The following is a 22,989-nucleotide window of genomic DNA, read 5'->3' as shown; positions in this document are numbered from 1 at the left end:
CGTATCTACATAAATGACCATCTCACCGTCGAGTCCAAACAATTATTAAGTAAAGTTAAAGCCATAGCCAAAGAACGTAACTACACATTTGTATGGGTAAAGTATGGCAAAATACATATCAGAAAGAATACCACATCAAAAACTATTATTATTAGAAATGAGACAGATTTAAACAAAATTATTTAAAATGTTATCTATATTTTACGTTTATTTCCTTACAAATTTTTCATTTTATTTTTGTATTAAATTTTATAATTTAATACAAAAATAAAATGATAATATTAACACTTTACATGTTTGTAAAATGTTTAAGACCCCTGCTTCGTTATTAAGACTTGCAACCGCTCTTTGTTTAATACAATTAACTATCTGCAGCTCGCTCGCGCCCGCACTAATTAATAAGCACCACTATCTCCTGTTCTGCTTTAACTTATTGATAGCACGTTTGCAAATGTTTATGCGAAACTAACTTCGATGCACCCACTTTCTACATGCAAAAATATACATCGTGTTTCACATAACTTTAATTTTGAATATATCTGTGTCTTAAATTCTTATAATGATGTTTATAAAACTTTTGTTCTAACTTACAGGCGCATATATCGGTGAACGTAAGTTAAGGATTTTTTATCAAAACGTACGCGGACTTAGAACTAAAACTGATACCTTTTATCGAAATTTGCTACTACATTCTTATGATGTTATTGTGCTGACAGAGACGTGGTTAACTAGTAGTATACTTGATTCGGAGTTCTTTGATGAAAGGTATATGGTGTGGCGACGTGACCGTGATTGTGACTTCACCGGGCAGGCCCTTGGCGGTGGTGTACTCATTGCGACGCGGAGAGAGCTACTTGCCACTCCGGACCCACTCTTTCACTCCTCGGCAGAGGATCTCTGGATAAAAATTCGAATTAAAAACCGTGACTCGCGTAACTATACTACTATGCATATCTGTGTTGTTTATCTATGCAAACAGAGCCACGGTCTCTCTTTCTCTTTGCAACTGGATAATTTTCTATCGAGTCTCAGTGAATCAGTGATAAACAACAATAACGACACCGACATATTTTTGGTAATAGGCGACTTCAACTTGAGTGGAATCCTATGGAGATCTAATAATCTATGTTTTGCTCCTGAGAATTACTCTAGTCGTGATAAAGTTATGCTAGTGGATGGATTAAGCACGATGGGCCTTGAACAGTATAATGGTGTGACTAATAAGTATGGTAAAATTCTAGACCTAGTACTCTCGAACTACTCAGTTTCGGTAATGGAGTGTCCTGAACCTCTTGTTTCTATTGATGCCTACCACCCCGCATTATTAATTGACAACGAAGTCAGTTTGTTGCCACCTCTAGATTGTGCTCCAGGTATGCGTTATATTTTCAGCAAAGGAGATTTTGAATCCCTTAACAGGGACATTGGTTTAATCGACTGGGATAAAGAATTTACACAACGGACAGTGGATGAATCCGTTGACTTTTTTAATAAAACTATAATACACCTTCAAAATAAACATATTCCCCGTAGAAGGATTAATAATAAAACATATCCGGTGTGGTTCAACTTGCCTCTTATAAAAACGATTAAAGAAAAATATAAATACTTTAAAAAAATTAAGAATTATGGTAATAAGTCAGATGAATTATCATTCAAGCTTTTGCGTGACAGAGTAAAAACGATGGAAGCTAAATGTTACCAAAACTATATTAATCTCTGTGAAAATTCTATTAAAAAGAATCCCAAGGCTTTCTGGAGTTTTGTTAAAAACCGCTACAACTCGGTTACTGTCCCTAGTACTCTTGTCTACAAAAATGAAACCTTCTCTGATGGTAAAGCAATCTGTGAGGCATTCTCTTCCTTTTTCCATACGTCTTTTCTAAATCCTTGTAACATTAATCAGTCAAAGCAAAATGCAAAGTCAAACTCACCCTCAAATACCCAATCAATATCACCGCACTCAGACATCTGTAGCGTGGAAGTGAAAGTTGACAAAGTGAAAAACATCCTTCACAATTTAGACCTATCGAAAGGGGCAGGGCCAGATAACATCTCACCCAAACTTCTTGTAAATTGTTCTTCGACTATATCCTTGCCTATTTCACTTCTATTTCAAAAGTCCCTTCAAATGTGTGTAGTTCCTCTTATCTGGAAGTCTGCGTACATCACGCCTGTACATAAAATAGGTAACTATAGACCTTATATAGGTAACCTTATAGGTAACTATTCTTTAATATGCATATTGACACTATTCCCAAAAATGCTTCCAAGTCGCTTGGGTTTATTATGCGACTCGCTAAATGCTTCACTGAAGCTAAGACTCTTAAAATACTATACTGTACATATGTTAGAAGTCAATTGGAGTATGCGTCGCAAGTATGGAATCCCCAATATCATAAATATATTGATAGGTTAGAAAATATACAGAAACGATTTATAAAGTTCCTTTGCTTTCACCAAAGACTTCCTTATCACTCTAAAGACTATATCCTCCTTTGTAAGAAATTCCATTTATTGCCGCTTGTGAATCGTCGTGAGATTGCCGACTTCATGTTTGTTCATAAAATACTAAAAAATAATATCGACTGTCCGGAATTGCTATGTAAATTCAACTTCAGTGTACCTAGCAAATCTTGTAGGTACAATCCCATCATAAGCGTACCGTACGCGTCAACTAATTACAGGCAGAACTCGTGTGTGGTGCGTGCGAGCTCCAGCTTCAACGCACTGTGCAAGAAGTGTGATATAGACCCATTTGCAACTAGTGTGTCCTCAGCGAGGAGTTGTCTAAGCCGGGATTTTTTCAGATAAATTGAGCGGTGGTTGAATATATATTTATATTTAAAAAAAAGTCAAGTATTTATATCTCATGTGCTGACTGACAAATTATTTAAGCCATTGCTATAAGTGTAGACTTGTAAATAGCTATATGTTAACTATCTTGTGTCTATTATTGTTACTTTCTAGCTGTAAGTCTACCATGTAAATAAATAAATAAATAAATAAATAGGCCCTGAAACTGAAGCGATTTGAAAAATTCTATCATTGTTGGAAAGCTCTATCCCCAAGTGATATAGGCTATAGTTATAATATTTAATAAGTAAGGAATATAATAAACAAACACTTTATTCAGCCTAATAACGTTAAGTACCTGGCATTTGATTTGGCACTTCAGAACAAGCGTTCTGTTAATCCCGACGTGCCAACTAAAGTGTAGTCTACTTATTACAATTGTCTTATTACAGAAAACATTCTATGAAATCATAATTCAGTCACCAAATGATGATACAAGCAAACTGGAAGATGCATTAAAGACAAGCAAATTAATAGATTGGTCTCGACAAATTGCAGTGCCCTTTGCACCGAAACATGTTATGGACTGCGTAAGGAGAGTTAATTTCGAGAAAAACATGAAGACCGTATTTACAAGGACGGAAACATTTATTTTACATAAAGAGACGCCATTATTTAAGGATCTCAGGTGATTCTATAATAAAACACATTTAACCGTGATAGTCCATTGCATAGACAAGTATTTTTAATCCAATTTTTTTTTCAAAGACAATGAAAATAGTACTCATCTTACTACTTACTAAAATTATAAATGCGAATGTTTAGATTGATGGATGGAGGGATGTCTGTTTGAAGGTTATCTCCAGAACGGCTAACGAATCTCAATAAAATTTAGCATACATACAGAACATAGTCTAGAAGAACACAGAGGATTCTAATTATTTTTTAATTCCGCGCGGACGGAGTCGCGGGCGACAGCTAGTATGAGATATCTTTGTACCTAACAATTTGTTTCTTACTTCTTGTCATCATACGAATTAAAAATAAGTTGAAATTTTCAATAAATATTCTTGTACAAATAATATTTTTAAATTGCAGTTTACCAGATGGATTTACGTTTAAACAATTGACACTCGAATACTTGGATTTAGTTGATTCGACTTGGCCGCATAGATACGACGGCTCTCGCTGGTATTTTGATCTTCTAACCCGAGCCAACTTAGGATTCGGATTATTCAAACAAAATGACTTAATTGCATGGGTTTTCATCAAAGAAATGGGAGCTCTCGGTCACTTGTACACATTAGAGAATCATAGACAAAAAGGGTATGGTGAATTAGTTTTAAAATTAATATCAAATATTTTATTGGAACAAAAGAGATATGTCGTCGCCTTCTGTGTTGAGGGAAATAAAAGTGCTTATAAGTTGTATAAGAAATTAGGATTTGAACGTACTGATGAAATTGAATGGTGTGAATTGACTCCTTTGTAATATTATATCTATTAAAATTATTATAAATATTAAACTAAATAATAAATTATACTAGAAAAAGCAGCAAGAAAGTAGTACTTTGATATCACAGGATATTTTATAAAATATAATAAGTTACTACAAATGTACTTATACTTTGGTATTACTGGTAATGTTTTGAATTCGTAAAGTAACTACGATAATTAATTATTCATACGAGTACCACTCACCCTGATGAAGTGTAACCGATGGGCTCGAAACTAGTCGGTGCCGCCACCGGACGAATATACGTGAGTGTTTAGCCTTTAGCATTATAATGACTCACGAAAGTTTGAATAATTTATATAAGTTTAACTATGATATGTCCATCGAATAAATCTTTTATCCTACACATTTCAGAAACGTGGATTAAACATACTCTTACTGTGAACAATGCTGTATGACACTTAAAAATTAATGCCTTTTCTTGCCATTCACAATAATATAATAATAAATACAAGTATACAGCCCTGGACTAGATAAGTTTACGGTCCACCAACCTTGACCAAAAGATTGTATAATATGTAACGACTTCGTTCACCGTTCAGCAAACTATATCATACGAAAATTAAAAAATACTTGTTTACCAAACTATGGCATACAAACTATAAATACTACAATAATACTATTGTAGCAAGATTTCTTTTTTGAAGAAAAGCAAAAAACAAAGTTAAAAATTATTTCATAGGTATCGTATATTTTTATAAAGTTGTATGTATGGTATACTATACAAAATGAACACATGAACATAAGAAATGTAAAGAAATTTGCTGACCACCCCGAAGATCGTTTTCCAATCATTATTAGTCAACCAAAAAATGTCACAGGTACTATTATCATTAGTTAAAAATGATTTAATAAATAAATTATTACTTTATCTACAATAATAGAAATAAATGAGTCAGACATTGGGAAGAACAGCTGGGATTTCCCAGAAACGAGCCAGACAAGGCAAATTCGTGTCGCAGCTGTTTTAATTAGGATTGCACCACATAAAATAAATAACAATTCAAGTTTACACAATGAAATATTTCACAACGAGAAGCAAAGGAAAATATTCATATATGTATCCACGCGGACGGAGTCGCGGGCGACAGCTGGTTTTTGTATTTTTATTTAATGATTAAACACAATAAGCAAATCAAAATCAAGTCAATAATTGTGTTCCCCGCAGGCGTTTAATCAAAAAGTTTTCAACAAACTTTGCTATTACAATATTGAAGCAAAAACAAATCAACGTGTTCTTGAGCTGCCAGGTATATAATTCAGCAAAATTATCTCGAGAATATGATATTTTTGTACATAATCAAATATATAATTGTTGTATTACCAATTTAAATTGCATTCTTTCATTTGCGGGAGTGCACTGGATGCGAGCCGCACAGGACCGGGCATTGTGGCAGTCGATGGGGGAGGCCTACGTCCAGTAGTGGACAAATTTAGGCTGATTATCATGATGATTTATATTTATATATACTTATATTATTTATATATTGATTAATCAATTGCTGTTCGTTAGTCTCGCTAAAACTTGAGAACGGCTGAACGGTTTTGTCTTATCTTGGTCTTGAAATGTTCGTAGAGGTCTAGGGAAGGTTTAAAATGTAAGAAAAATTTGAATAATTGCCGAGAACTAATTAAGTTTCTTTTCATTCCACGCGGACGGATTCCCGGGCGACAGCTAGTTATTTAATATTAGCGCTATTCACAGTATTATAATATAATATTAGTTAATAGTAGTATAGCAACAGTTGGCTCTATATTAGTCGAGGTAAATTAATCAACTTAGCCCCGTGCGAATATTGTCGACCTATGCTATACGCACTGGAAAATGTAATTAAATATGGTACATCAATAAAAACTTTAAAGCTCTACATTTCTTTATAATCCTTTGTAGTTATTTTATTGTTCGGCATAACATTAATGTATATTTTAAATTAAGTTTTTGTGAAATAAAGAATTACTACCAGTACTACTATTTTTGGTCATAAAATAAAAAAAAAAAATTCTTCCTTTTCCCTTGTCTTTTGGCACATATTAGAAACACTGGTATACATAGTATAATGAATAATGGATAATAAATTTATTACTGTTGTCTACATAAAATAGCAATGGAATCTGTTTCAAATATTATATCAAGTCAGTTTAAAGACAAATCGACAAAAGAACTATAATGTTTTCCTATGTTATTCAACAAATAACATAACTTTATGGTACCTAGTTTCTATGTAAAAGGTTTTGTTGAAAATGTTCAATTTGCATGATGTTATTTGTTTATTTGCAGTATCCAGAGATAATGAACATGTCTAGACAAGACGCTCGCTGTGTACACAAGCTAGGGTAACAGAGCAGTGACGGGGGCGGTACAAACGCTGTGTGCCGACCTAATTAATATTCCCGGCACGCCTGGCAATATTCTGTATTCACTGAATCCAGAATGTGAAGCGACCATAGCACGCAACTGGCGCCGACTATCGGCCCACTTTATGACGAGTCTCAAAGTTCAGAATACTTGGCTTTGTTGAAATCAATCTAAATACTTGTATACCAAAAACATATGCTCACAAAACTCCACTCTTGGTACAGTTTCGGGTATCTAGTTTGACGTTTGCGACAGATAAAGGTACTGCCGATTATGCTTAAAATAATTAAAAGAAATTGCTCGCATTGTCAGCTCTATAACATATGAATCTCTATGGAATTAGTTACCAGTAATTAAACGACATGTTAGGAAGTCGTAATACATTATATATTATGTTAATTCCATTGTAACGTGCAGAATGATAACAATAATACTATGTTATTTGTAGGCTTAACAGTCATAACCGCTTATCGCTTTTGTGACGAACAGCAGTTGATAGTAGTATCTAGTTATTAGGTAGAAAATGTATTATTTTTATCAGATAACTAGCTGTTAACTAATATTTCTATAAACATAGTAAGATTTTTTAATCCTATCAATATGGAAGTTTTTTTTAAATAAATGAAGGGGGCAAAAGAGCGGCGGGAAAACCGAGGTGTACAACGACATCCATGGACATCGGCAACACCAGAGGGACTGCAGATGCGTTGGCAGCCTTTAAGGAAATGGTATGCTCGCTTCTTGAAGGACCCTAAGTATTACTAAATATAACAATCAACAGCCTTATCCTTTTTTTTTAAATCGGATGCACTAAGCATCTTCTCACTGACTTATGTATTATATTCCACTAGACAGGCTACAAGCCTTGGTATTTTGTGCCTATTTGATTTTTACCACTATGGCGCAGACCTTAGCAATTAGTAATAGTTTTATTTCGAAACAAAGCAATAGCAGTAATTTCCAAACAGCGTCCTATCAAACGGTATATCTATAGACTATATATAAGTGTAGGAAACACAACGTCTAGACACAAATGTGTAACTTATTGGCGTTACTACGATGGCCGATGTTCATTGATGATTGATCAGATGAAAAAAGTAACAAATTACCAAACCGCCCTAGTATTCACGACGCTATTGATTACACAATCCTACACTTATTACGTGTAATGGATTTCCAATGTAATTATCTGTTGGTGTGTTAACTGCAACAGCTGTCGATACAAACAATGGATTTTCTTATTATCATTCGCATGACAATATTAAGGGAATTTGATAGACATATATTACACATACCTATTTAATAACTGTATTTACAAATCGGTATTTAAATTTTGCTTAAAATTAATAGCTTTTAATACAGAAAAAATACAAACAAAGATTGGTGACAGTCTACTAATATGATATCGCATTTAAAAATCCTTAAGTTTCACTTCAGAAAAAGCACAAGCAATTATGCGTAATAGATTAAATTTGTCTTAAATAAAAAAATGCTATTATTTTAAAAAAGGTACTTATATTCCATTCTTAAATTGATTTAAGAAACATTTTTCTAAAGCATATTAAAATGGTACTGGCAATAATCAAAAAGGAAGTGAAGATTATGTTTTTAATCGTTATCGCGAATGGATTAACTGAAGTCTCTTCCTTCTTTGTTAATTCCTGAGACGCACGATTTTAAGCTTATCAAATCTTGTAACGAAAATGACGTAGAGTATCTTTAGATGAAAGGTTTTAAATATAAAAAGCCTTTCGTTTTCAATTTTTAGGAAATATTTAATGTAATAACTAACGAATGGAAATTAAATCCACATTAACCACATCTACGAAAACACTCGGGGAAATGCGAATGGGTTTTGTTACCATTTTTCTTACAAATGAACGCTTTGGAAGGGCGTCGGCTTATACAGCATTTCTTTGACGGGACCCACCATTTGAATTACAGTTGCCGCGGGGAATAATTCTCCGTCGTATTATTCAGCAAAAAGGCTTTTAATTCATTTTGTTCCCTTACTTTAACTTCAAAGGATTTGAGCTAATGGTATTTCATTGCAAAGTTTTGTGTTGACACATTTTTATAAATAAATTAGCTTTCTATGTACTGAATTCTAAGTGAAAAGTGGTCATGAGAGGACATGTAATGAAGAGCTTATATTTATTCAGTAAGTTATTAAAAATATTTTTTTAAACACAAACTTATTTTTTGGATTAATTTTTTTTTCTACATCAAAACTTCATTATTATTAGGCTTACTTTTCTGATACTATTTAGTTCAAGAAACGACCATATGTTGCGGTTTCGAACCTACGCCATTATGTTCCTTACCATACCATAAACCGTACTATAAAATATTAGGCCCATTCATTCGTTCTTGATTGTTTATATTTACTTAATTTTTTTGTAATTTATACAACATTGGATTTAGCATAGAAGAAGAAAAAAATTCTATAATTTTTATACCCTTTTTTTAACGTGAGGAATAATTTATTAATTTATTACCTACAGATTAAGTCTAAAGCTCTCTATTTTTTACTTATATAAATCATGATCATAGCAATTTCCTTACATGGAAGGAAAGTCCATGTCTATGTACAAAGCAATTACAAATAATGAGAACAAAGACTTACCAGAAAAACAATGACTTCAAACTCAAGTATCGAGAAGTTGTAATACGAGTAACAAACAATGGTCTCTGGTTCAATAGCTTGTAGGAAAAAAATCTTCTCAGCTTCTATTTCATTGACCTGTTATAACAAAAAAAGATGCATTAATCTCTACAATCAAAAACATTATAGTATACTATAATGCTTAATTATTTGAGAGCCGTCTTAAACCGAGGAGTGTGGGACGTCAAGCGTTAGGGTCGCTATCCGACGGAGGAGATGATGCACAGAAAGAAAATATTTTCCCATCCCATGCATCCTCTCATCCAGAAAGTCCTCTTCCACTCCCCATCCTTTCCTTATAAGGAAAAGGGTAGAAAGGGAAAGAGGACTAAATTAGTCCTCCGGGACGCACACTCATCAGACGAATCTCGGAATTGCTTCCACTTTACGCCTGTCTTCTGTGTGGTCGTTGTATTTCACCGGGCGAGCCAGGCCAATTCGTGCGAAGATGTTAAAGCGGGCTCTACCACTGTTATATCTTATCTTATTCTGATATAAATTAACTGGCGCTTCCTGTCTAAATAGTTAGCATTTTACAGCTTATTTGAAGATTGTGAAAAGCCTACGACGACTTTATTATTCAAATAAGTTTCCTTTAGCTTATTCAGGACTAATTTGGACATTGTAAAACAGGCGCATAGCCAGTTATTGGCGTGATTCGTCGACATAGGTGGTAAATATTATTTTCTAAACGTTAAAAATATTGCACCCAAATAGTCTTACAAATATCTTCAGACTGGTTCAAAAACATAGGCATTTTCATTTTCAATGAACAATTCCTTCCTTTCCTTTGTAATCTAGCAAACTTGATATTAACTTTATTTCTAAATTAAACATTAAGTAATTGAAAATGTCATTTACAAGGTTTCACTATGAAATTAAATTCACTGTAAAGTTAGTTCTTACTTTCAACCTAGTTTAGTTTAAGTTTTTACTTGGTGCTTTCGAGCAGAAGGGGAATTGATTACAATTGATCCGATTAGTTTTTGCTTTTTTTTACATTGCCAAATACAACATTTTTATGCAAACATTACCTTTTTTAAAAAAAATTATTTTGTGATCTTATCCACTTTACACTCACCGAGAATTTGATGCTTGAACTTTTAAATTCAATTGCATCAAATCAGTAAATCCTAAACAAATTCCTAATTTTAAAACAAAAATAACATATTTGTTTATTTTATATCGCGCTGTAAGTAAATTCAAGGTTTGTTTGTATTTAATGGAAGAAACAATTATTAATCACTAGCCGTCGCCCGCGACTCCGTCCGCGTGGATATAAAAAATAATTTAATAAGTGTAGCCTATGTGTTCTTTCAGAATATGTTCTATACGTATGCCAAATTTAATCGAGATCATTTCAGCCTTTCTAGAGATATCTTCAAACACCCATCCATCCATCCACATCACATCCATCTAAGCATTCGCATTTATAATATTAGTAAGTTAAATAAAAAGTAGCTCTTCAAAGCATAAATTCGAAAAAAAAAATGAATAAATATAATATGTATCCTATGTCCATCTCCTAGCTCTAAGCTACCTCCTCACCAATTTTCAACCATATCGGTAAAGCCGTTCTTGAGTTATAAATAGTGTAACTAACACGACTTTCTTTTATATATATAGATTTATATTATAGTAGAAAAGTATTCCAAGAACGCCTATCAAATTCATTCAAATATATCGATCCCATCTCGTGGCTCACATCAAAGCTTTGCTGCCTTGTAAAACCTAACCACACCGACTGATAACAAGACAACGAACAACCTAACCAATCCAAAAAGAATCATTGAAAATTCTATCACGTACGTTTGATGGCGAAATTTCTAGTATATTTATGTACAAGGACGTAGGATATGTGAAGCTCGGTATTGGAGTTATTAACGACTAAATGATGCGCATTATCTCAGATATTGGATATTTAATAACGTCGTAAATTATCCACGACGTACTCGTGCCCTATAATATTCAATTACAACACAGCGTAGCTTCGTAACGATGAATATTGCCCTGTGTTTATGTTATTTTATTATTCAGTAACATAATATTTGGTTAGAGGAGAGTTAAGTAATGCGGCTAAATTGAATATTGAATATACGTATATACTTCTGAAACTGAACAGTTTTTTTCAATTTAAATGTTACTTAATGAAAACTTTTTGAATTTATCAAAATTCAACACAACCCAAAAACAAGAAAAACCATAGACTTTTTAATAATAATGCGCTGAAAACATTTTTTACAGGCATGCGCTAATAGTTGGTTAATCTGTTATGGAAAATATAGTATATTTTTGTACTTGTTTTTTTAGGAAGATCTGCGGTTTCTCTTTATAAATAGGCAACAAAGATGATTCTTACATTTCTGTTTTATATTCGGTAGTAATATCGTTTAGGCGAGTACATTCAGCCGGCGAAATGAAATGAGCTTCCCTTTGTCTCGCGTGGGCTACTGTAATCTCACTCAAGTCTCACTAATCTTAATACTGACACAATAAAAACGAGCCTCGGGGAGAATCTACCCTGAATAATTATCATTATATATATTACGTACTTAACACCAAAACATAAAACGTGTTACGTTTAATCTTGTTGCATTTTATTTTACTTCATTTATAGCTGAGAGTTAGTTCTGTCAGAGGCCATTGAAAAAAGACAAAACTACCAATATGATTAAACACAAATGTTTCCGCAGTGGAATTTCGTTTATATATAAATCCATATATATAAAAGAAAGTCGTGCTAGTTACACTATTTATAATATAACTCAAGAACTGCTTTACCGATATGGCTGAAAATTGGTTAGGGGGTAGCTTAGAGCCAGGAGACGGACATAGGATACTATAATATTTATTCATTTTTTTATTTTTCGAATTTCTGCCTTGAAGGGTTGCTTTTTATTTAACTTACTAATATTATAAATGCGAATGTTTAGATGGATGGATGGGTGGGCTACACTAATTAAGTTTTTTTATATATCCACGCAGACGGAGTCGCGGGCGACAGCTAGTATAACATATAAGAATAATCAACGTACTGTTTATTTTGTACTCCTGTATCAGTGAAAAAGAAAAGCTCCGATCGAAACAATCTTTGTATAAAAGTACTCGAAGCTTTAGCTTTCATATAATAAATAGGATATTTCGTAAAAATCAATCGAATTGTATATCTGAAACAAAGCCAATCAATTTGTTATCAATATAAGCACCGCGGCCTAAATTCAATATTGAAGCTTGGAATAGATATAACAGTGTACGTCGGCACAGGTTATCTATCAATGTCAACATAAAAGTTACCTACCGATAGATGGTAACTCGATTACAATTAAGCCTATCGTGATATTCGGAACAATCCGAATATTTATGATAAAGCGCTTCTGGCTTTTGTCAATAACGGAATTTAGATTCAGGCTATTGTATTTCGTACAAATTTGAATTATGTCAGACGTGTCCATTTTTTTTCCGGGTATGAAGTTTTATGTTGCAACAAAATTACATAGCAGAAGTAAACATTTTTTATTATCTCTAAGTAAATGTCTCAACTAATTAAAAAAAACTTATTATAATACGTTTTCAGTATAAAGCTAGGTACTCACTGTCCAAAGTTACAGTTGCTACCAATATCATTACTGTTCTTTTAAGCCCGCTACACAGTTTTTTTTGTTAACGCGGGGAATGCGTTTATGCACTTCGCCGTCCGTGCTGCGGGGGCTGCAGGGACGATTTCGTGTGGGACTCCCGGCCTGGGAACAAGACCGGACTACCCACTAAACCCCACGGTGTTTTCCTACGCCCAACCGGACCGTTGCATCTACGTCAGTTTTAACTATACTCGTACTTTCGGACTGTTCATTTACATCGTACGAGTGTATTCAAAATTTGTACCATGAGTTAATTTGTACATTTCTCAGATTTGCCTACGCACGTTCAGTTTTAACTGTGCAGTTGAACTGTATAGCTAAAACTGTATAGTTAGATAATGGTCTGTAGTCGGCTTTATCTAGTTGTCCTACTTATTCTACGCACGTTACCTTGATTTTTACCTCCATTACCCAAGAATAATAGAGTAAGAATAGAAAAAAAAGCTACAACCAATTTAGAGTCCTACATAAGCAAACGTGTGAGTTGGGGTATGCATTTTGCAGTTCATTTATACGTTTTTTTCAATAGCTCCTTTAATGTCAACACGACAAAACTATGTGAACTGTCTTCACTATTGGTACAATACGTTTGCGACACAGTATTGTGACAACGCACTGGATTATGAATTACTCATGAGAAATGTTTAGCATTATTAATGTTAAAGATGTTATTATAATTTTGGTTTCCTTAATAACTAACTCACATAGCCTAAATGAGGATCATAATATTTAAGAGCTTATTTTGTAAAGCAAATATAGCTCTTACTTAACTCTAAAAAAGCTCTACAACAATTTCTCCATAATTTTACAAAGTAACTTCTTTGAACAGTGAAAAGACAGGAATGTTATTAGCAATTTCAAAACCTTATGAATGATCTTTTGCAACGTGTTTTCAATGGTTCAAATATGTTACTTCCAGTCTCAATCATCTGTGCTAGTAACGCTCAGAACGCCAGACTACTGCAAGCACCGCAGAACAACGGCCATGGCTGGGACATCCGACTGGCCGTGCCTGGTCAACCCGGTAACGACTACCCAACTTTAGCTACTATACCACGCACCAGCTTCTCTTGCGCCGGAAGGGAACCCGGTAACTTAGTACTTTAAAAAACATTTTAATGCACATTAATATTATGAATTTCTTTTTAAAGTCTTATATTTTTTACAGGTTATTACGCTGATATAGACACAAATTGTCAAGTCTTCAGAGTTTGTACAGTTGGAGCTACTTATGGATTTCAATCATTTCTGTGTCCCAACGGCACTTTATTTAATCAAGCGGTTTTTGTTTGTGACTGGTGGATGAATGTTAACTGCAAAAACTCTGATGAAGTACTTAGAAATAAAAACGAACAATTCGAGAACTTAAAATTAGGAACACAATTAATGAAGGATATAAAGAACATATTAACACATCCTGTTCGTAATCCCTTCAACACGAATACAATGAAAAGCAAATTACTTGTGATGCAAAGTTACAAACCGCCTTCAGGACAACTATTCCCGAATGGCGCCTTGCTTGCTCCACCTGAGAGAGCACCGAGTCATATTTATATTCCAACAAAGGCAATTCAGATAGCATTACGACAGAATGAGTATAGGCCACCTACAGAATCATTTGCTGCCTCAACATCTAATCCACAGTACATTCCTCCCACTTTTAGTACTTTGTCACCGACAACTGTGAGAAATGTCGAAATATTACAGCGTCAAGTATTAAATACTCAAAACATACAAAACACAAATTCTCAAAGTAATTCCAGTGAACAAATCATTTCCAATGGTCATGCGGGTCAAGTACAGACACAGAACAGATATTCCCAAAGTATGACTAATTTTAAAAATGACCAAACAAATCGTCAACTCCAAAAATATAACAATTTTAGAAATAGCCAACGTGCTCAATCTAACACTGAATTCAATTCTGTACAAACGAGGAATAGCCACAATACGATACAAGCTGCCCGAACATTTGGAAATAATGCTTATCAACTTAGAAATAAAGATAAAAAGAATAACAGTAATAACGTGAAGCCATTAAATCCAGTTAAACAACAATATACTTACGAAACATCTAGACAACCATCTGCACAAATTAACCAGACTCAAACAAGTGAAAAAATGAAGCAGAGCTTGGTAAGTAGTGACATTGTACCTCCTACCATATTAACAAAAACTTTAACCTATAGTAGACTCATCCAAGAGCCAAAAGAAGGCCAACCTAAAGCCAGAATAACTTTTAAGACTTGGGTGTTGAAACCAACTAAAAACGCCAAATTAATTGCAAACCCAACTCCTTACACTTATAACGAACCTACGTCTGTAAAAGAAGAATCAGAATTCGAAGGTCCATACAGTTATAATAAACCATCGGAATCGGTATCACTTGAAAATACTCCAGAACCAGAAACTTCAGGTTATAACTATGATAAACCTACAGAACCCCCATATCAAGCCTCATCCACCGACGAAGAGGTTTCTCCTTTATATGTATCTGCAACAACTTTACGTCCTTCAATCAAAGAACCATTAATAACAACAACTATTCAACCGACTAAAGCATCGCGTTTGTACCTCGCACCAGAGAATCGCAATCCTTCTGCAAGGCAATATTTGCCGCCTGCAGAATCAGTTTCCATACGGGCAAATCAATATTTCAGTCCAAAATCTTCTTTAAGACAACTTTCACCATATCAAAATTCTGAATCCTTTGCCTCCCGAATAAAACCAACAGCAGATACACCAAGTATAAACAGAGACACAAACACCTTACATACTAATCGACTGTCGAATAGTGACATAAATCATAAGAACTTTTCTTTTTATGACTATTTGTCGAAAGAAAAGCTTGACATTACTGTTAACGAAATTGTTAATGATACTAATGAAATTTCAGGATCAGAATCGCCTGAAAACTTTGGTCAGTATTACCAAAAACTTGATTCAATAGTTTCTAACAATTTACCTTCTGAATCTAACTCAGAAGATAAAGAAGAATTAACAGAACGTCCTGGTACATTGCCTAAACCCATAAAGTTAGTTGCAGTCCCATCAAACATACTAGAACCACCAACGGAAACTTTCGATAATTATGAAAATAGTAATAAATATTCTAAACTACCTTTCATAAAAGAATCGGTGTTACCAACAATAGAACGAACAGTATCCATAAAGATTACCATTCCTGAAAGTATTGCCAATTTTATTTTCAAAACACCTAAAGATGCGGAGTTAGAAATATTAAATACAGGAAATAGCAATTATTTAGTATTAAGGAACACAGAAAACGATAATTCAAATACCAAATTCACACCCATAGGTAAATTAACCTGGAATGAAAATTTTAATCATTCTGCTTCACAGGCTCTAGTATTTTCACTGCTGACAGACTCCATCAACAAAGCAAATAAATATAACAATGTAATTCAAGACAATGTGCAATCGCTAACAACGTCACCACCACCTCAATTCCAAGGAGTGAACAACGAGGAATTTGGACGCATTACAAACACCATTTCTCAGCTGACAGCTTCTCAATTCACGAACAACAACAACAAAACTCTTGACTACAATAAGGCAAACAGTGCATCAGTTTTCAATACACCAAGTCCATACATATCAAATAAAGATGAAAATCTCAATTTTTCAAAATACAAACAAAATCCAGCAGCTATAAAACAAAATGACAAACTGCAATCAAAACCAAATAACAAACAATTAAATCCCTTTATATCAGTCTCTGGATCAAATACAAACACGAATACACCTATATACAGTGGACAATTGTATAAATACTCTGTGCCAGAAGTGACTCGTCAAATAATTAACGCACCAAATCCTGCGAATTCGAATATTTTAATTCAACCTGACATAGACGAGGTCAAATCGCAGCGTGTTATAGTACCCAAAAATAGTATCACTAAAAGCATTGATACATCTACGAATATTAATGCTAATATCTTTAAAAGTCGAGTTGCTATTAATAAACCTGTGAGATTAGAAGAATTACCTACCGAAAAACCACAACTAAAAACACAGAACAATGTTCTTAACACAGAAACCGGTATAACAGCACAGCTACGAGACAAAATTGTCGGGACAATACCACATCCAACATACAAAAACAAATTTGTTACATATAAAAAAGACGAATCTTATTATTTATATTCCAATCTTGACGATGGCAATTCAGTATCAAACGAGCAAGCACCAAAGCAAAGCGTGAAACAATATCCTAACAACTATCCCGATCTTATAACTTTTCACTTCATTCCATCAGGCAATCAAAATGAAAAAGAATCTTTCCAAAACGAACCACAAAGTTATCAACTTACTGAATTAAAACCCGTAGAAAATAACAACCGCATAGAACTAACAGATAACAATATTAATGATGACACTTACAGCACAGACTTGGGTTATAATGTTATTCGTCCATCACAAAAACAGAGTCAAACTATTAACACTTTATATGACGGTCCTTCTTCTTATTCAGCCCCACAGTTATCGATAGGTAATTTAATATCAACACAAGAAGCTCAACGTAATAACATAAATTCCAGAATAGAAGGTATAGAGGAAAATAATAACTTTAGCGGGTACTCGAAAGAACGCCCCGCTCGGCAGTTTACTTTCAAATAATAAAATGAAAACGTAAAATACTAATAAGTATTATTTTAGTGTTGCCCACAAATCAACTTAATAGAATTAAAATGTAAATATTATACATATTTACTTAATAAAAATAGCTTTAAAATGTTGACTAAAATTAATTTAGATATTAAAGTAAATTTTACTAAAATTGTGTTTTTACTGTATTTACCTGTATTCCTTTTCCTTTTCAGGATGATTGTAGTGCTAAAAATTTGTCTTTGAAGTCAATGATAATCTTGTTTAGTTTAAATAGTACGAAATTACTACGAAAACCCACAGCTCAGGCTCAGGAGTCAAGCACTTGACTTACTGCTGCAGGTCCTGGGTTCGAATCCCGCCATATACCAATGTGTTTTCGATTTCCTATTTACATTTATACATTTATTCGACGTTCTTATGGTGAAGGAAAACATCGTTATGCAACTTGCACATATCTGAGAAGAAATTCAAAGATATGTGTGAAGTCAACCAACCCGCACTTGGTCAGCGTGGTTGACTATGGCCTAGTCATTCTTAACTTAGGGTAGGATCCGAGTCCCTCGGTGGGGACGTACAATGAGCTGATGATGATGATGATGACTGGCTTGAATCTTTAGTTCTGCTGAAAGGAGTAATATTAAAAAATGTCAATGTCAAATATTATTATTGACACTGACATTTGCGAAGAAAACTTCGTTGCTATGGCAACAACCGGTAACAGGCATTGTTATTCTTTTGTTTGTAAACAATCCCTAGAAACCTGTTCTGGGGATCGATTACTAATTGAATGTAAGTATCTATTCGAATTACACATTATTATGAAAAACATTTACCTTTAGAAAAATCAGTAATATTAAGTTCATATATTTTTCAATTCCAAATAAGAACCTCATTTCTACTTCTCTGAGGATTAGTCTCTTTATTTAATGTAGTGCTAGAAGTGCTTTGAGATTCACATGGTAAGTCTAATATAGGATTTAAAATTTCTACTAGCAGTCCATAACAATACTATCATCAACATGAAAGACGTGGTGACGTTACGCCACGATATATAGAACAAATTATACACAGGTGTGAAAAGCCAAAACCATAAATAATTAAATGTGAATTATTAAATTTTATATTACCCTTTTTGGAACAATATGGCAAGCACAATTTATCTTTCTAGAAACACCTCCTATAAAATGATACAACGGGTTAAGTGCAATATTGGTTTTAGATGTCACAGAATATAATTGAGGGAAGCATCTCACAGTCTCTGGAAGATGTTGAGGTTGAACTGGACCTCCGTAGAGACCCTAGGGTGCAATGGTTTAAGGACAGGATTCTTGCACACATTGGGATGGATGATGAAGAGTTATTCTACAATATGTTTGATGATGATGAAGTAAAAATGAACTTTACAAAATTCATCACAACACCTATGGCTCCAAATGAATTAGCGTTGGAGAAAAAAACTTTCTATATTTGCAAGATAATTGTTGACAAACTTATACATGAGGATAAAGAGTTTACTGAATGGAGTAAGTTGATATTATTTATTATAAATAAGTAGATTGGTATTAAGAAAGACTTAAAAAAATTAAAAATACTACATATAATATATGGATTTATTTCGATGGTATCCAGTGCGACGAACAACTAATTTAAAAAAATCTACTGAACTAGTTTAGAGAAAATTTCGTAAGTATGACTTTACTAAAAAAAACAGTTTTTTGGTACAAAAAAATCGTCGAATTAACATATTTTTTATTAAAAATTCTATACTATGTTCTTAGTTATTATTTAAAGAGAAAACATGATAGCTAGTTTTATTATCAATACTTCTGTTAAGGGATAAAACCACCACCGCCCTTTATGCCTCCACCGGTCCAGAAGAAGAAGAAAGGCAAAAAAGGAAAGGGGGAGCCGGCTGCAGATGCTGAGCCGGCAAAGCCTGCAAAGAAAGCCAAGCCTGCTAAACCTGCAAAGGTTAAATCCAAAGGTAGAACATCCTTTTTATGGAACCTTTTTTGATATCTCTTTATCATTTGATTTTAATTCAATACTTCAGACTTCATATAGTCTGCAGACAGGCAAACATTATATTTTAATTTCTGTAAATTTATTTTTTCTTTTTTTCAGAGTTAGAAGAAACTGATGCTGAAGGTAATTTGTACAGTTTTGTTATTTTGAGAATTTTCTGTTTTCAAAATAAAATCAACCAAAGCTAAGGATTTCAGGACTTTATTTTTATCAACATGTTCTATGCCAGATAGATTTTTTCATGAACTCGCAAATCAAGTTTTTTAAACTTAAGTCAGGTTAATTGAACATTTCAATTTGACTTTTTAATCTTTAGGAGATGTAGCGGAGATCGAAACAGCGGCAGCTCTAACTGAAGTCGCGGAAGGCGAGGATGAGACCAAGACGTCCATAGATCTGCGAGGTGCCACAGAGGAAGCACAGCCTCCTGAAGACATGTACGCTTTTCCACCACGTAAGAATTCCTTAAACTAATTACTATAACTATAACTGTGAGTATAATTTTGATAATTATTAAAATTAAGATTATATTATTACTAAAATTAAAAAAAAAAAAACATAATTGGTAGCCTTTGAGTTCCTCTAGACTCTGTTATATTTTTATGCCAAATTTCATTAAGATCCGTTCAGCCGTTCTGGACATACCTTCAAACAAACAAACAAACAACCATCCATTCATCGCGTTTATAATATTAGTAAGATATAAACTGAGGGTAGTACAATTATAAAATTATATTGGTAACCACCATCATGAATATTACTTGGTGCATATTGGTGAATATTGTTTGTTGTTAATAAGTTGCATAAAATGTACCTGTCTACAGCGCCCGAAGATCTCGACCCATATGTTGACGGGACAGTGGAGTTCTACACTGTAGTTGTAAGTTGCTTAACGATACATTTTTACACAGATGCCTGAATGCTCGTTAGCCACCTTATGAAATAGTAGTTTCTTACAATATTCGTTCGCTACTAAATAGTTATTAACTTTTCAGAGACCTGTGCCGCGACTAATTAAGTATCCTAAGCTCATACCGATTTTTGGAGCCTTAGACCCTAAATTGGCAAATCGTAATCGTCGCTATTTTTACTTTCTTCGCCATGGACCAGAAGCTATACCCTTGGCGGAGAACGATCACATCACTAAACTTAAAATGCCAGAATATATAATTACTGGATGTGCTTCTGGCAAAGTCCTGATGAGCTTGAGCATGCAACTAAAAGAGGTGAGTTAGACTTTATTTAATTTAATGACAAAGGCTATTTTATTATTTGCTTATTCTTGTCTGTAGCCATAATTATGTAACTACCTATCTAAAACATGATTTCTTTGAACCATGTATACATATTTTACCGGGAGTTTGAGAGACCAAAATCCCCGTTTAAAATTTATTGCTATCTGGGATGGACGACATGTTTTATATAGAGATTTTGGTCTCAGAAACCCACAGATGTGACCCATCGCGTATCGGTTGCCGTCATACTGTTCCAATTCAATCCTTTCACCATAGACAATCTACACTCTATATTATAAGATCACATTATTATGTAGCATAATAAAAAAAATAACGGAATTATCGTAATGGCTGTCACATATTGCATTTTACCTTTCTCTGTTTAATTTAAACGTTGTATTGAAATAATTGCAGATGTACATCCCGCTGTTCAACAAACAGTTCCGCGAGGTTAATCTGCTGAACGCGGAGTCGTCGCATGCCATCTTGTCGCGACAAGTCTCCTACGCTGGCGCCCACTACAAAATGGATGAGACTGCCTCACAAGTTAATATCTGCGCCGATCTATTTGATTAGTCAAGGTTGCCTCCATCCACATCCCTGTACAACACAAAATTGTGAACACGCTAGCGACTGATGTGATGTTCCGAGCCTCCGAGATATTTGATTACTTTTATACATTGAAACACAATTGTGTTGTAACTGCACTAAAAGACGAGCGACCTATTTGACATGTATTTTTTTTTATTTCAGGTAAATTATTTACGGCCATCAGATTACCGAAGAATGTCTAACATTGCACGAGGTGAAAATGCTGAAAGAAGGTGTTTATTTAAGAAATGGCTACATATTCCTCTGAAATTTTCCTAAATAACTACGTTTTCATGATACAATTGCATTTCAGAATGAAAAGTATGCGCAGCACATCTGCCTCCGCTATACAAAGGATTAGTAAAATGCAACTCGGTACCATGGTAATTTATTTAAACTATTTCTACCGTTTAGATTTTTAACTGCCTGTTAACAAGGGATTACCTTAACGTAGTTTTAGTTTACTAATTAATGATCCTGAGTACGATGATTTGTTTGAGTTGTATTTTTGTATCGATAAAAATAAGCAATATCAAATTAACAGGACTCGAGCGCAGAAATGGGCCACATTGGAGATGTACACGACAAACAGAAGTCTACGGCAGAAGAAGTTATCACTGACATACAAGAACTCGTTGCTATTGTTGATTGGTATTTCAGTTTATCTTACTAATATTATAATCGAATGTTTGGATCGGTGGAAGGATGGATGTTTGTTTGAAGGTATCTCTAGAACGGCTAAACGGATCTCGATTAAATTTGGCATCCATATAGAACATAGTCTGAAAGAACACATCTCTATTTGTATAATACTAATTATGTTTTTTGTTAATTCCGCGCGGACGGAGTCCCGGGCGACAGCTAGTATATGTACCAATAACTTATACTGATGGCATAACAATAAATACAGGACCATCGAGCACATCGAGGGTGAGATCCAGCTGCCGATGCCAACTATACCACTACTGGACGAGGAAAGGTCAGAGGTGCGCGTGATGGATCCCAAACTGGTGGCGCAACTCGAGGAGGCTGTCGACATGTGGCAGACACATATCGACAACACTATCACCGCGTGCTTGGGAAAAGTTAGTAACAAATATTAACTGTAAAGCTTCCCATTAGGATCCATTTTAGTACGGAAAACTATACAATCTTGCTATTAGAAGTTTTCGTCTTAATTGTATTGTGAACGTCAACTGATATCAAACCAAAATGCGTAGCAAATTAATGTCCTCGACTATACTTGAAGACTGTGGGTTTCTAAGGCCAAAATCTCTGTATAAGTCATATCGTGACCCCTGTCAATATCTTTGACAAAACAAAGATATGTTTTAAACGGAGATTTGGTCTCAGAAACCCGAGGTAAATACATTCATCTGTCAACTATTTTTAATTCAACATAATAAGTGCCTCCGAATATGTAGTAAAGAGTTTATTTATAATTTAGTTATTTACATGATTTATGTAGACTCGCGAGGGCAAAGGCCCGGTGGCGGAGTACAAGTACTGGCGAGAGCGCGACGCGGAGCTCTCTC

At 34.1% G+C, this 22,989-nt stretch overlaps 4 protein-coding genes across 4 annotated transcripts in view; all 4 read left to right on the top strand.

The window, feature by feature from the left end:
- Nucleotides 1–199, top strand: part of LOC106114452 (uncharacterized) — a 2,208-nt gene extending 2,009 nt beyond the window's left edge. Inside the window, exon 2 of the mRNA XM_013307679.1 lies at nucleotides 10–199. Coding sequence (XP_013163133.1) covers nucleotides 10–186 — 177 coding nt within the window. The 3' untranslated portion in view covers nucleotides 187–199. The remainder of the gene's footprint in view (nucleotides 1–9) is intronic.
- The window catches only part of LOC106114453 (uncharacterized), an 8,418-nt gene extending 2,596 nt beyond the window's left edge, over nucleotides 1–5,822 (top strand). The window contains exons 2-4 of the mRNA XM_013307680.1: nucleotides 3,249–3,484; nucleotides 3,895–4,557; nucleotides 4,667–5,822. Coding sequence (XP_013163134.1) covers nucleotides 3,249–3,484; nucleotides 3,895–4,288 — 630 coding nt within the window. The 3' untranslated portion in view covers nucleotides 4,289–4,557; nucleotides 4,667–5,822. The remainder of the gene's footprint in view (nucleotides 1–3,248; nucleotides 3,485–3,894; nucleotides 4,558–4,666) is intronic.
- An 8,055-nt stretch (nucleotides 5,823–13,877) lies between these two features.
- LOC106113995 (putative uncharacterized protein DDB_G0282133) lies at nucleotides 13,878–17,612 on the top strand. The gene is made up of 3 exons (XM_013307054.1): nucleotides 13,878–14,061; nucleotides 14,140–15,107; nucleotides 16,335–17,612. Exons 1-3 carry the CDS (start codon nucleotides 13,878–13,880, stop codon nucleotides 17,610–17,612), a joined length of 2,430 nt encoding a protein of 809 aa, XP_013162508.1.
- A 749-nt stretch (nucleotides 17,613–18,361) lies between these two features.
- Nucleotides 18,362–22,989, top strand: part of Dhc98D (Dynein heavy chain at 89D) — a 36,282-nt gene continuing 31,654 nt past the window's right edge. The window contains 13 exon segments of the mRNA XM_013307053.1: nucleotides 18,362–18,562; nucleotides 18,823–19,126; nucleotides 19,438–19,587; nucleotides 19,728–19,751; nucleotides 19,945–20,082; nucleotides 20,453–20,508; nucleotides 20,624–20,854; nucleotides 21,278–21,409; nucleotides 21,617–21,687; nucleotides 21,768–21,837; nucleotides 21,999–22,105; nucleotides 22,365–22,539; nucleotides 22,923–22,988. Of these exon segments, the coding sequence (XP_013162507.1) occupies nucleotides 18,560–18,562; nucleotides 18,823–19,126; nucleotides 19,438–19,587; nucleotides 19,728–19,751; nucleotides 19,945–20,082; nucleotides 20,453–20,508; nucleotides 20,624–20,854; nucleotides 21,278–21,409; nucleotides 21,617–21,687; nucleotides 21,768–21,837; nucleotides 21,999–22,105; nucleotides 22,365–22,539; nucleotides 22,923–22,988 (1,527 nt within the window). The 5' untranslated portion in view covers nucleotides 18,362–18,559.

Source organism: Papilio xuthus, unplaced genomic scaffold (genome assembly GCF_000836235.2).
Source record: "Papilio xuthus unplaced genomic scaffold, Pxut_1.1 DF828142.1, whole genome shotgun sequence".
Classification (NCBI taxonomy): domain Eukaryota; kingdom Metazoa; phylum Arthropoda; class Insecta; order Lepidoptera; family Papilionidae; genus Papilio; species Papilio xuthus.
This window is presented reverse-complemented; position numbering and strand designations above follow the sequence as displayed.